Raw genomic sequence first — 13,980 nt, forward strand, 5'->3', positions numbered from 1 at the left:
AACTCTTCCTAAAATGAAAATATTGAAGATTTCACCCTCCCTATACTCCTCAGAGGTTAAACATGTATTTTAGGGTAAAATTATGGTCCAAAGGTTTAAAAAATCTACAGCTGAACAATTTAAAAAGAACCCAGAACTATTCACATGTCCATGCAACTTATCACTTTTATCTCCATTCAAAAGCATAATACAAAGTTCTCTTTCTTCCATAACAGTTAAATCAGACTGCTCTTTTTTACAAGAATGAGAAAATAATATTTATGAAGTTTGTTTCTCTCTTGTTGAAAAATCAGGCCAGGCCTTCCATTTCGCAAGGGGTTAGGTGAAGCTTGCACTTTCACAGTAGCTTTTACTCCAATTGTAGACTCATATTTGCAATTTGACGATGTCTTGCAATTGCAACAAAGTTTACTTGCTGGCAAGGGATATAGTGTAAAGATTGTTGAAGCTATAGGATGATATGAGAATAATCAACTAGGTGAAAAAACACTGCAGTCATTGATCACTAGCTGTGAAAGTTCATTCTTGCTCGTTTTATTTCTATTTCAATGATCAATGTGGACAGTAATGTTGCGGAACCTTAGTAGTTAAGCTCTGTGGTGTGTAGTCTGTTGAAAGGAACAGGTAGAACATTAATAGAAGAACTTATTTTGTTGATCCAACAGTTTGGAAGCAATATTTCTGAATCCCAAAAAGATCCTGCCAGTGTTCTAACATTTCTACTTTGAGTTGCTAAAACTCAGAACCCTAAGGCATGATATTGAAGCCAGTCTGAACTAAAACACATTCATGCACCTTTTATTAATTGATTTTTAGTTATTGGAAAAGAAAGAAAGGAAAAGAAATGAATGTTCTTAACCGATACATAGTGCTCTGTAAAAGACTATAGACTAGTCTATAGAAAAATGTGAAGCTGTAGTATACTGAAGTGTTCTGGGCAGAAGATGAAATATTGCAAATAGAATCTTCTTTTTATGAGACAGCATTCTGAATCAGACATATGATACTTGAACCAGTCCTCTTACTCCTGATTTGTTCCTTTGCTTATAAATGAGTTCATTTCATGTTAAGCGCTTGGACTAGCTTATATACTAGTATTAGAAATTAGTCCAGTTTTGGAAATCAAGACATTTTGTTGATGTCACTGTTTTCTTTGACATCTCCCTAACTCTGCTTCTCATTTACTATTTTAAATCATATAGAAAAAATTGTTCCTTTTGGAATTTTCCATGCTATTTACTAGATCATGTCTTTCCTTTTGTACATCAGATTTCCTTTCAAAGACTGGTGATTCTTTTCTAAGAATCTTCTCTAAGACTCCTCATTTAAGATTATCTTATTTTATGTATACTTGCAAACTCTCTAAACAAAGCTAAAAAAAAGTCACAGCATAAACTTCAGTAAAAAGCATGGGAATATACAGGCTTGTATAAAAAACTTTTTAAACAATACCAGAATGACAAACTTTTGGTAGTGTGATTGCCTCCATTATAAAAATGCTCAGACTTAAATGTGCTTAATTATCTTGTATGTTTAATACATTTATTTATTTGAAGAGTTCTTTCCACTCAAAAATATTTTTAAAAGGCTTTAATTAATGGTAGGTAGAATTTGCCATGCCACTAACACGTCTCCTGCAACCTTTGAAGACAAAGAAAAATTAGTTAAATATGAGCCCATATTGGGGAAAACTGCCAGCATTGCTCTAAGATAACAAACATGTAAACAGAATGTTACTTTGGATCCATTCCTGGTAACCTCTTTATCCATAGGAAGGAAGAAAAAGTATATGCTTGTTTATCTTCAGACCAATATGATTTTTTTTAACTTAAGAATTATAAGAGCTTTTTATATGGTGATAATGCAAAAATTTTGGTATGTTTGGGAAATGATAGGGTAAATTGAATGTAAGGACTACTGTGGAGTGCCTGATGAACCTCATCTTGAAGGTTGTAAAGAAGATGACTTTTGGGTATAATGTTAAAAAGGAAGGCCAGGTCCTGTAACATGCAGAGACTTACTGTAGCACTGTAACTTTGTCTGACTTAACTTGGGAGGATGAAAGAAATTCAATTTTAAAAAAAACCTCTAAAATTAAAATATATAAATTGTGTATATATAAAAATAATTATATATACAAATTTAAAATTATATATACATTCATAAAATTAAATTCAAATATTAAAAAAGTAAAATTACTTCACTCCTTTGAAGTCCAGTTGTACCTTTTAATACTTTACTAGCTCCTTTCTGCAGTGGTTACTAGTGTATTTTTCACTGTGTTATATTTTCCCAGAAACAATAATGAGCTTGGCCCTAGAGAAAAACTACAGATTTTAAATTCAAACATTTGCAAGGCTTATTAATATATACAACTGTATATTAAATAGTTAAAATTATGTGTTTTAATATTTGAAATATATACAGTCATAAGTGATAGATGTATTTGTGCATTATATTAATATTTACATTACACAATAATGATAGCGAGGAGTTTTAGCCAAAAGAAGCAATACTGCATGGATAAGAGTTATGAATTCTTGAAGGTGCTTTGCCTAATACGAATATACTTGCAAACTTTTAAAAATAATTTATCAGACATTTCTGCCCTTTCTTTATGTTCTGTAGTACCATATATATACTTTACCAATTGGAGGTTGTTTTCTTACCATGCTAACCAAAACCTAACAAGATGAAGATTCAGAGGCTATAAATGTTCTTCAGAATGAGGATGATCTTTTAGAATTTTTATATGGTTTTATTTGTTCTCTGATAGTATTTATGAATATGTCCCAAATTAGCTAACTTGTTCATGGGTTAGTTAGTTAGTTCAAAAAGCTTCCCACCTTCCTGTGGGAGGTTTATCATGGAATATAAAGTGGAATCTAAAATGGTTATCACACTTCATTTCAGCATTGCAGGTCTGCTTTATGTGTGTGTGTGTGTGTGTGTGTGTGTGTGTGTGTGTGTGTGTATGCTTGTAAATTTATTGTGGAAAATCTAGAGTCAGTTGAAGTCAGGCAGTGCCTACATTGAATTAATTAACTGAACAAATTTGACAGAGTTCAATGAGAGACTAATGACAATTTTAAAAAATCACTTAAATGCAATTTGTCATTGGAAAGGGCAGTGTTTAGCAGTTGATACTCAGATGCCCACTCTCCCCAGGTAAGGCAGTTGTGCTCATGATGATTCATCACTCTGAGAAGCAGGCAATAGGATTTTCAGGTTTTTTTAAGAAAACGAATTGATTCTGCAACCTGAAAACATTTGCAAATACCAGACTGAGATTATTTCTATGATTTCAGCCATGAAGACAGCAAAGAGCCTCTTTTGCATGACAAACATTTAAGTCTGACTGAAAAATACAATTTTTGGTTTATGTGTTTGCATCTGTATATGGCAGAAGATATAGCCTTTTTCCTCTCTGATTTGCCAGAGGACAAGAGACAAGTTTTTCAGAATAAAGCAATTCATTTTGCTAAGCAGGAATAAAAGATAATTTTTCATGAAGCTGTTTTCAGCAGTCAAAACTATGCTATTTTGCACTTTTTGTGTCATTGTTCTTGGCTCCATTCCATTGGCATCTCGTTGGAGGCTAAAGCTAGAAGCAAAGATCTTCTATTTTCACAAGGATAGTTTATATAAGTAAAACTCAATGCTGCTTGGACAGTGTTCAAATGCTTTTATCAACAGCCCACAAATGGGACCTGTAACATTTTATTTATTTTCTTCTCACTACCATCCATGGGTTTGTTGACACTTGTTTTCTCAATGGAAAGCAACTCGTGGTAAGATTTTATTCTTATGTATCTTCGTTTCTTGATCCAGCAAAGGGAGCATAATATGTTTTGTGCCCTACCAGAGTTTTAGCTTGATTCACAACAGTTTTCTTCTTTTTGCTTGTTATGGTTAAGGAAAAAATGTACAGAACAGATTAATAATGCATTCCTATTTTATTGGACATTTGAGTTCCAATTTTTAATGGGAGGAATTAGTGTTCTGTTCTGATGAATATAGTGAACAATTATGTTAGAGCAAACTGAAAAACAAATACATACCATGGGAAAAACCCAGGAAAAATAAATGAGTCAAATTAGTTTTGAAGAGTTTGCAAGTGTATTTATATCAACAAGTAGCCAATTCAAGAGTTTGTAATAATTGATTTTCAGTTATTTTAATTTATTTATTTAAAATTCAGTACCTTATTTATTATATGCAGTGCATATTAGAATATAGAGTAGATTAAAGAAAAAATATAGAATGAGATATGATTGCCTGAAAAGACTTAAAATGTATGTCAACACTATCTAATTAATAAATGAAGTAAATGATGTCATATAATATAATACCAGGATCAAGATATTGTAAAATGAATTTAGGATTAGGCTGCCAATAACTTTATGAAGCTATTCTCTGAAAAATAAGTATATATCGTTTTCTATAAGTATTCAGTAAAAATTCTTAAAAATTCTTAAAAATTCCCATTTTGGCTTCTTTTTCATAAATATATAGTATCGCCAGTAGATTTTTCCACATGTCCTTTTTTGTTAAAACAATCACTTATTGACCCACCCCCCAAATAAAACTTTTTTAAGATAAAAGAAATTCCTTTAGCTAATCTTGTTTTGGCACTTTTTGAACTCATGGTTTAAAAATGTCACTTTATATAAATGAAAATTAGAATTCTCAACCACTTTCTGAATGCAATACAGTTCCATGATCAGAACATTGTGGGTAGGATCGGATTCATAGAGAATTATGTAACATTGTGCTTTAATCCTTGACTTGATTCATTGCCTCTCTCCTTTTTCTCTTCTATGTTAAGACTACTCTGTTGAGGTATATAGCTGCTGTATTCTTTCGTATTGCACTTAAATAGGCCACATCTGTCCAAAAAAGCAAAATTTCTCAGCATCATATTGTAGCCTCATTCATAGTCTCAGTTAACTACATTTCAACACTACAACAACACAAAACAGCAGCTAGGATTTTCCAGCAGTGTTTCAAAGAACAACCTTTGAGTGGCTATAACTGTTTCATGCCTTTAATGAGTAGTTCTAGAAGTCCTGTTTCACTCAAAAAGCATTTGTACAGTGTTATTGCTGAATACAATTTTTTTTTATTACAACCAAATAAAATTCTATAATACTTGTACTCCAGTGTGCTGGGCCCATAATTGGTAGGTGGTACAGCATGTGGGACAAAGTTGTGGAAATTTATATTGAACTTGGAAAATGTGCCACTTTAAAAATAGTATAAATACACACTAATATTTTGCCTCCAATATACTACACAGTTTTAAATCCTGTCCAGATAAAATCATGAATGTATAATACATACATTTTAATGGACAATTATTATGATAGATTTTTTAAACCATTATTTCAGGTTGAAACCTTATTATGATCTTTTAAACTTTTCCATAAAATAAGAAGATGCTACTAATATTATCAAATCTTAAGGTTTTGAGAACTATAAAAAGAATCTTTAGCTAAAAGAAGTGATGGGCAAAAAATCCTACAAACAGTACTAGGTTTAATGTATTAAATATAAATATGAAAGATATCAATATGGGAATGAGAATAACTAGGCAGAAATAGAACATAAATGAGGAGGGATAGAACTCTCCTCTCCATAACAATGCAATGCAAATTGAACATGTTTAGGGGCTACAAAATGGTAATTCCTCTATGGCTGCAGAGGAAAATGAAATGGCATATCCTGGAGAAAGTTGGAACATTCAACAGAAGTATATTCCATGGCAATATTCATGATAGGGGTTTTTTTTCCAGCATGGCATTTTATGTCATTTAACATACTATATTAATAAGTAAACTGAGCAAATTAATTAAAATACTATATGTGATTATAGTAAATTATAATTTACTAAGAATTGAAATCATATAGTTCTAGTCAGCATTCACATGTGTCACTTTAGTTTTCTGCTTGTGGCTTTCCTGTGCATTTATTTGGCCGTATTTAGTCTGCATACTAAAGGTTAGTCTGCCCACTTGCATTATCCTTTGTGTTGTCAGCTTTTCCTTTCCTTGGTCAAGATTGCTTCAGATTTCAATAGATTTTCTTGAGAAGGGCCGGCTTTTAGACCCAAGTGCTAAGTTTTAGTCCGCAGACTAAAAACTAATCCGCGGATTATTTATGCAAGCAATTCCCTCACTGAAAACTACATGAAAAATAGTAACTATTCTCTTCAAAACATAATAGTGAGGGCAGTTCACAGCTAACAGTGAACCTTACAATATGTCCTTTGACACCTATGCACAATAGAATGCTGAAAACATCTCTTGTTTTGGTAGCCCCATTGTGCTTAAGTGTTGGCAAACTGTATTATTGACTACTTGATCTGTAACTGTGACAGTCCCTTGCTTTTAATGTTAGTTGTTTGTATGTTGTTAAGTAGTTCTTAGTGGGTGAATAAAACATCAGAACAGATTGGGGTGGGAAGAATTAAAGAATGCAGTATCTTTCTGTCATCATCAGTTGCTCTTAAAAAAGAAAAACATAAATCCCCTGCACTTATAAATGACTGAGGGCATAAGGGAGGAAACCACAATAAAGGGGAAAGTAAGTTAGATCCTACCATCACTCCTGAAGTGTCATGTCCAGTTCCTGAAGCATCCTAATGAAATATCAACTAAAAATCTAAACGCTAAAAAATCCATTGGCGGGGAAGTCAATCCAAGATGAAGAATAATCCGCGGTGGCCTGATGTAGCGTATAGACATTTAAAGTGGTCATCTTAGAAATGAGAAACTTAATGATTCTCTCTCTTAGAAGTGTTATATCAGAACACTTTTTAGCTTGTGCTTTTAGGATAAATAAACAGGAATAAATGAGTCTGTGCATGATTGCATGTCTCATGCTCCTTCCTGTGGCTATCTCTCTCCAAGATAGGGAGGAGATCTATAGCTTAGTTTTGAAAATTCAATATAATTTTACTTTTATACAGACATTTGATTTCATATTTTTGTTACCTTTTAGTAAAATCACTGGCATTGGAACATGCATTAAAGTAAAATGTTTCTATATTATGCCTCAGCTTTGCAAAATTATTTTTATTAATTTTTGGACTTGCTGCTGATGTTTAAAGGTTCTAATTGTATTAAACATTTAATATTTCCCCATCACTTTGGATTTCTTATAATATTGGATATATTTTTCCTTGCTGGACTATACTTTTGGATTGACTCCCCCTGTTTGGATTATTTCACTGCATTATCATCCTTAGGACTCGTCAGGAACAGGACATTTCACCTCAGGAGTACGGGTATGTATATAATTTTTTTTTCCATATCACCAGGTTAATTGCTGGGGAAACAAAAACAAAATTAGGATTGAAAAGTTTACGCCAAGTTATTAGACTACAAGGAGCAGTCAGCTAATATTCTCTTCCTATTGTAAAATTAGATGTTTGGGAATAGAAGTAATGTTTACATTTTTCAACATTTATGCAAACATCTCATGATTCATTTCAAGTTTTCAAAGAAAAATAACTCCCTGATAGTGCTTGCAATTATGTTGGCTGCTTCAATTTTAATTATAGAACATGAGAAGAAATATGAGAATAATTTCTGCTAGCTTATTAATGAATGCTATATTAATTGTCTCCCTCAAAATAAAAGCAAATTAAAAATTATCATAATTAGAGGTGATAAGAATGATATTTTAAAAGATCTGGTGGATACTAGATTAAGTATGTTTCTTTACAAATATTCCCTTTGGCTGTAATCATTAGATTGAATTGCACTTGGAATTTCATATTGGGACAGAAATACCTAATCTATGTGCGTAATGTGTTTATGAGTGAACATTATGCCAAAAAAGATATGGCATAAGGTAAGAAAAGGGAATATAGCTAAAACTAATTCTCCATAGTCTTCCATTCATTTTTGTCCTCATACAAAGCATCCTTGCTTCCATCACATCCATTGCCTTTTGTTTTGTTTCACAGCAACAATTGCATCCTCAGTAGAAGATTCTCAAATCCACATACTCTTCTGTGTTTCAAAGAGAGATCATACAATTCACCCAGGGCTCGTAGTGGAAAAATACTTTACATTTCCTTGTTCTGTAGTATTTGTGTTTGCCCATATCAGTAAAGTAATAAACCTTTCTTAAGAACAAGTTGAAACAAGGAAACAATGTAAAGCAGGAAGCAGAAATTTTTTTAATAACTGGGAGTTTTGGTGGCACAGTGGTTAGAATGCAGTATTGCAGGCTAACTCTGCCCACAATCTGGAGTTCGATCCTGATGGGGTTTAAGATTGACTCAGCTTTCCATCCTTCCGAGGTCAGTAAAACAAGGACCCAAATTGTTGGGGGCAATATGCTGACATTGTAAACCGCCCAGAGAATGCTCTAAAGCACTATGGAGTGGTATATAAGTGCTATCGCTATTGCTATTAAAATAATAATAATGTGACATTAATGTCCCATGTCATTTTAATACATAACTCTCAAAATTATCTAAGAATCATAAAAATATGCACATCTAATGAATCAATTAAAACATTTTAGAATAAAAATCCAAATTAGTTCCCATATTGGATATCTGGAGGAAACGTTTGGACCAATGGCATTGATTTCTTTGCTCTTAAATTCTACCTCCACTGTTCATCTCATCATATATATTGTTACATATGTAAGACTATTTTTCAATCTCTTATCCATTCACTTTCTTTCAAAATGTGTGCCCAAGCACAATTACTACTGTATTGTGTTTTCTATTCAGAAGCTGCTATTGCAATAGTTCCCCTCATATTATTTTCATCTGAAAATTATCAGGTCTATAAAGCAATTGCCGCTCTTGGAATGAAAGAATTAGGAGAACAGCTGAGAGTGCCTCATCACTCTCCTGGCTTAAGTTATAAGGTAAGGCAAGGCTAAGTGAGATGAAACAATATTCACAGGATTTCAAATCCTGCTTTTTCAGGTCCATTTACAGAGGGAAATTGCCTAGTGTATGGATTTGGGAGCATCTTCTCTTTCACACAGTTTACTCCTACAAATCAAAAACTGGATTTCAGTGCAATTAGAAGAAAGGAGCTATATGGGGATGGGTATTTAAATATATGGGTGAGTGAGAGGTGTTTCTAGTGATGAATTGGAGTAGGAAGAGTTGTACTCTCCTTTCATCATCCGATCACTCTATTACATCAAAGTTGCCTTGTCAAAAAAATGCACGGCTGCTTCAGCATTAATTTGGGATTTTTATATAGTGATTAAAAATTGATAAGCATTTTGGTTCTTTTTGTTTTCATTTACTCTAAATTCTATTCTGTTCTGTTTTAATCTGGTGTTTGGACTCTCCCTCATAAGTTTTGATTGCTTTGTAGAAACTCATCATTTTTATAGTAGTATATAAAATTGGGCTCAGTCTCTCCCCGTCTATATTAGAGATTAGAATATATTTAAAGCACTTTCCTTGTGGTTGAAGTTAATGTGTCTTTTAAAAATGTATTTATGCAGATCTGCATTTGATTTTGCATGTGGTCTATATGCTATTGCGTTCATTTTGTGGAACTGTGAATTCAGTTTATCATACAATACACTAAGGGTTTAACCATTGCTTATCCTCCCAAGACCTTTCACATAGGTTAAAAAAAACCCACAGTTTAGAACTAGAACACAACCTATGGAGGCAACCCATTCCACTGATTAATTGATTTCACTATCAGGAAGTTTAACATTTAAGGCAGTCCTGAATTTCCAAGAAAATATGCAGTGTAAAAGTGATGATTGCATGTTGAGAATAGAATAGAATAGAATAGAATAGAATAGAATAGAATAGAATAGAATAGAATAGAATAGAATAGAATAGAATAGAGCAGAGCTGGAAGGGACCTTGGAAGTCTTCTAGTCCAGTCCCCCGCTTAAGCAGGAGAACCTACAACATCCCAGACAAGTGATTAAAACCCCTATTAGCAAATTAGCATAAACCAGTTTGGTAAATCCAAATCTACGTTTTGGATTTAGTCAGGTTTAAATGGGATTATATAACACTCAATCCTCAAAATATCCCATCACTTGCTTTTTTCCTCTTTTCCAGCCCATCTGCATAACCTAGTGGCATCATTTATGTTTTTAAAGGTATTATTTCCTTTCTTCCCAGATTTCCTCAGCTTGGTGCCTTATATCTGTCATATCCTCAGGGATTTTGTAAATTCAACTTTATTCAATATAGCTCCTTGCCAATAAGCATTTTTGCCTTAGCCAATTGGTAAAGATATTAGCTTTTTTAAAAAAACAAAACAAAATAATACCTACACCAGCTTAATTGTTCAGGCTCATAGTCTGTTAATGTGTAAAACAAAATGGTCAGCCTGTCCTCTTTTTTTCCCACAGGTCTTCCGACCCCGCACTCCACCAGAAGCAATAGCTCTATGTAGCCGCCTGTTGGAATATACCCCAACTGCCCGCCTGACTCCACTGGAAGCATGTGCACATTCTTTCTTTGATGAATTACGGGACCCAAACATCAAATTGCCAAGTGGTCGAGAGAAACCTGCACTCTTTAACTTTACTACTCAAGGTAATTTGGAAACATTATGCCAGCATATGGCATCCTATCAAATAAAGTTAGGGTGAAATGATGGATAAAGTGTTGGGCGCTTCAAAAGAAAATACTCTTTCCACAGCATAGATGAATGGAACAAAGGGAAACATTTACAAATTGTATGTGTCTTTGTCTGTGTGTGTCTCTCTCTCTCTGTGTAGCCAGTTCATTCTTGATAGAGACAAGATGATGTAAAATATAATTGAATCCATAATTTAAGTGATCTCTATCACAGTTAGCAAGTCATTTCCTAGTTGATTATTAATAAATGAATGTAGATGAAGTTAGTCCATAGTGCAATTTTTACTAAGCAATGAATATAATAATTACTTCAAAATAAGTAAGTTAGAACACCAAATAGTCAAATTTTAAATATAAAATGGTAAGCTTATACACACAGTGGGATTAAATATATTTTCAAATTGTGCTAAATATTAAATAAAATCATTACTTATGTTTCATATTTTTGGGAATCATGTCTGCAGCCCAAACTTTCTGAAGAGGCAAAGTAACCAACTAAATAGTTCCTTCCAAAGTAACCAACTAAATATACATCATGCACACACATTTTAAAAGTGGTGTCTTCTAAGTACTATAAGGGAGACCACCCTTTTCCAGATTATTTTCCTGCTCACGTTTAATAGTTAAAATAATACTTCTTTTTCTAAAAGCAGTACTTTTTAATTAGAAATGTTTTTACATATTAATGTAGGAAAATCATAAGTTCTATATAGCTCTGAATAAGTTGCCTCTGAATAGGTATACATTTGATCTTAGCCAAAAGGCTAAGAAATCTTCTGAATAAGTATGTGTAGGTCTTTACTATTATTAATGCAGTTCTATTTGGAAGAATAGTTATTTGTACAAAAAGTGAAAGTAATTCTTCACTCTGAGCATTTTTTCTTTATTGTCCCATGAAATTGTGAAGTATATTTTTTTGTACATGGTCCAATAGCACTTGAACAGCACAACTACTTTTTAAGAAGCTACCATGCCAAGTCAGATCATTGATCTGTCTGTATCAGAATTATCCATGCAGCTTATCAGTGGCTCTCCAGATCGATTTTTCCCCCAAACTTCAAGATGAGTTAGTAATAAAGCAGCTTATTCTTCATGATAGAGTTTAGTAATAAAGCAGCTTATTCTTCATGATAGAGTTTAGTAATAAAGCAGCTTATTCTTCATGATAGAGTTTAATCAGCTGGTTTCAAAGATGAACCATTATCATCTTCGATCTGCAACGTGAAAGACCCAGTTTGGTCTAGTGTAGTGATTAAGACACCAGGCTAGAAACCAGGAGGCTATGAGTTTTAGTCCTGGCTTAGCCATGAAATCCAGCTACATGATCTTAGGCTACTCTCTCTCAATGTAACTCACGTCACAGGGTTGTTGTTATGAGGAAAATAGGAGGAGGAAGGTGTGTTGGATATGTTTGTTGTCTTGAGTTGTTTGTAAAAATAATAAAGGAGGCATGCAAATAAATAAATACATGCAGATAGTTGCAACTTCTTTGAGCAGTTCTTTTTTATTATTTGTTAGTCCACTCAAATATAATTATAAAATCATTTTTGTTTTTTTATACCTCTGAAAGTATGCGATTGTGATAAATCTATAAAGTGAGCAGTATTGCAGGCCAGCTTCCTTATAGTTAATTAGAAATGTTAGTACTCTCTGCCATTTGGAAAATATGGAACAGTATACTTCATCTGCTACATGAAACTGCTTTTCAGATATTTGGAGACAACCATTGTGTCTGCCCAAATGTATTGAGTATAGAGTGTGGCTTTGAATGATAGAAGAAAGATCTGTTGCCAAGGCAACAATCAGATAAATGAAGCTTGAGCCCAAACCAAGAAGGTGGTTGAGGTGTGGGAAACTGACTGAGGCAGCATCCCCTACCTCTCAATTCACAGGAAGATAAGAGGAAGGGAACCACATTCAAACTTGCATGATTCTGTTACTGTAGCTCTGCTAATAAAAGTGGCTTTAGAGCTACAGGACGTCTGTTTCTTAGTCTGGTCTACCTTATAGAGCTGGCATCAATCTTCCAAGTCTAAGTGTTCAGAAAGTAGCTTATGAGGAGGTATCTGACATTCCGCAAAACAGTCTTGCTGTTTATATGCTACTATCCGGAGTATGAAGAAAACAAGATGAGCTTTGAACTCTCTCTATAAAGAAAAATACAACCTGACCAAGCCTCCTTGACTGGAATATATTGAAGTATTGCAGGAGAAAAGATCAAGATGATTGGGATCCTTAGCAAAGCAGGAATGGAAAGCACATTTAAAAGCACTTTCAATAAAAAAAAAAACAGACACCAGAACAAGCCAACTGACTACATAGAATGCCTAGTAATTATTTAAAAACGAACATGACACATAAGAATATATAAGAAGGATGAAAGATCTCTAAGGCAGGGTATACACTCTTAGCCCATAATTGCAGAGATGATATATTCAAATAAAAGAAAAGGCGTTGGTCTATAGATGTTCCTGTTCTTATGGATAGCAAAGAAATGATAGAAATGTTCCATTTCCCTGTCTTCCCTAACAAGGATTAATAATAATAATAATAATAATAATAATAATAATAATAATAATAATAATAATAATAATATGATGATGATGATGATGATGATGATGATGATGATGATGATGATGATAAAGTTGGAAGGGACCTTGGAGGTCATCTAGTCCAACCCCCTGCTCAGGCAGGAAACCCTATACCATTTCGGACAAATGGCTGTCCAGTTTCTTCTTAAAAACTTCCAGTGTTGGAGAATTCACCGCTTCTGGAGGCAGGTTGTTCCACTGGTTAATTGTTCTAACTGTCAGGAAGTTTCTCCTTAGTTCTAGGTTGCTTCTCTCTTTGGTTAGTTTCCACCCGTTGCTTCTTGTCCTGCCTTCAGGTGCTTTGGAGAATAGCCTGACTTCCTCTTCTTTGTGGCAGCCCCTGAGATATTGGAACACTGCTATCATGTCCCCCCTCGTCCTTCTCTTCGTTAAACTAGACATACTCAATTCCAGCAACCGTTCCTTATATGTTTTAGCCTCCAGTCCCCTAATCATCTTTGTTGCTCTTCTCTGTACTCTTTCTAGAGTGTCAACATCTTTTTTACATCATGGTGACCAAAACTGGATGCAGTATTCCAAGTGTGGCCTTACCAAGGCATTGTAAACTGGTATTAATACTTCACGTGATCTTGATTATTATTATTATTTATTAAATTTATATACCGCCCTATCTCCCTTACGGGACTCAGGGCGGTGAACAGGCGATACTAAAAACCACGATAAATATACACAAGTTTCTGTTCTAAAATCAAATTAAATAACAGGCCTGTTCTAAAAACACCCCATACAAAACCCCCACTAAAACATAATCAAACTACGCCAGGCCGGCCG

At 33.8% G+C, this 13,980-nt stretch overlaps 1 protein-coding gene across 1 annotated transcript in view; it reads left to right on the plus strand.

Annotated features, from left to right (window-relative positions):
* The window catches only part of GSK3B (glycogen synthase kinase 3 beta), a 146,919-nt gene that overhangs the window by 100,170 nt on the left and 32,769 nt on the right, over window positions 1-13,980 (plus strand). Inside the window, exons 8-9 of the mRNA XM_029283856.1 lie at window positions 7,250-7,288; window positions 10,366-10,552. Coding sequence (XP_029139689.1) covers window positions 7,250-7,288; window positions 10,366-10,552 — 226 coding nt within the window. The remainder of the gene's footprint in view (window positions 1-7,249; window positions 7,289-10,365; window positions 10,553-13,980) is intronic.

This window comes from Protobothrops mucrosquamatus, unplaced genomic scaffold (genome assembly GCF_001527695.2).
Source record: "Protobothrops mucrosquamatus isolate PMUCROS unplaced genomic scaffold, P.Mucros_1.0 scaffold_88, whole genome shotgun sequence".
NCBI lineage: Eukaryota > Metazoa > Chordata > Lepidosauria > Squamata > Viperidae > Protobothrops > Protobothrops mucrosquamatus.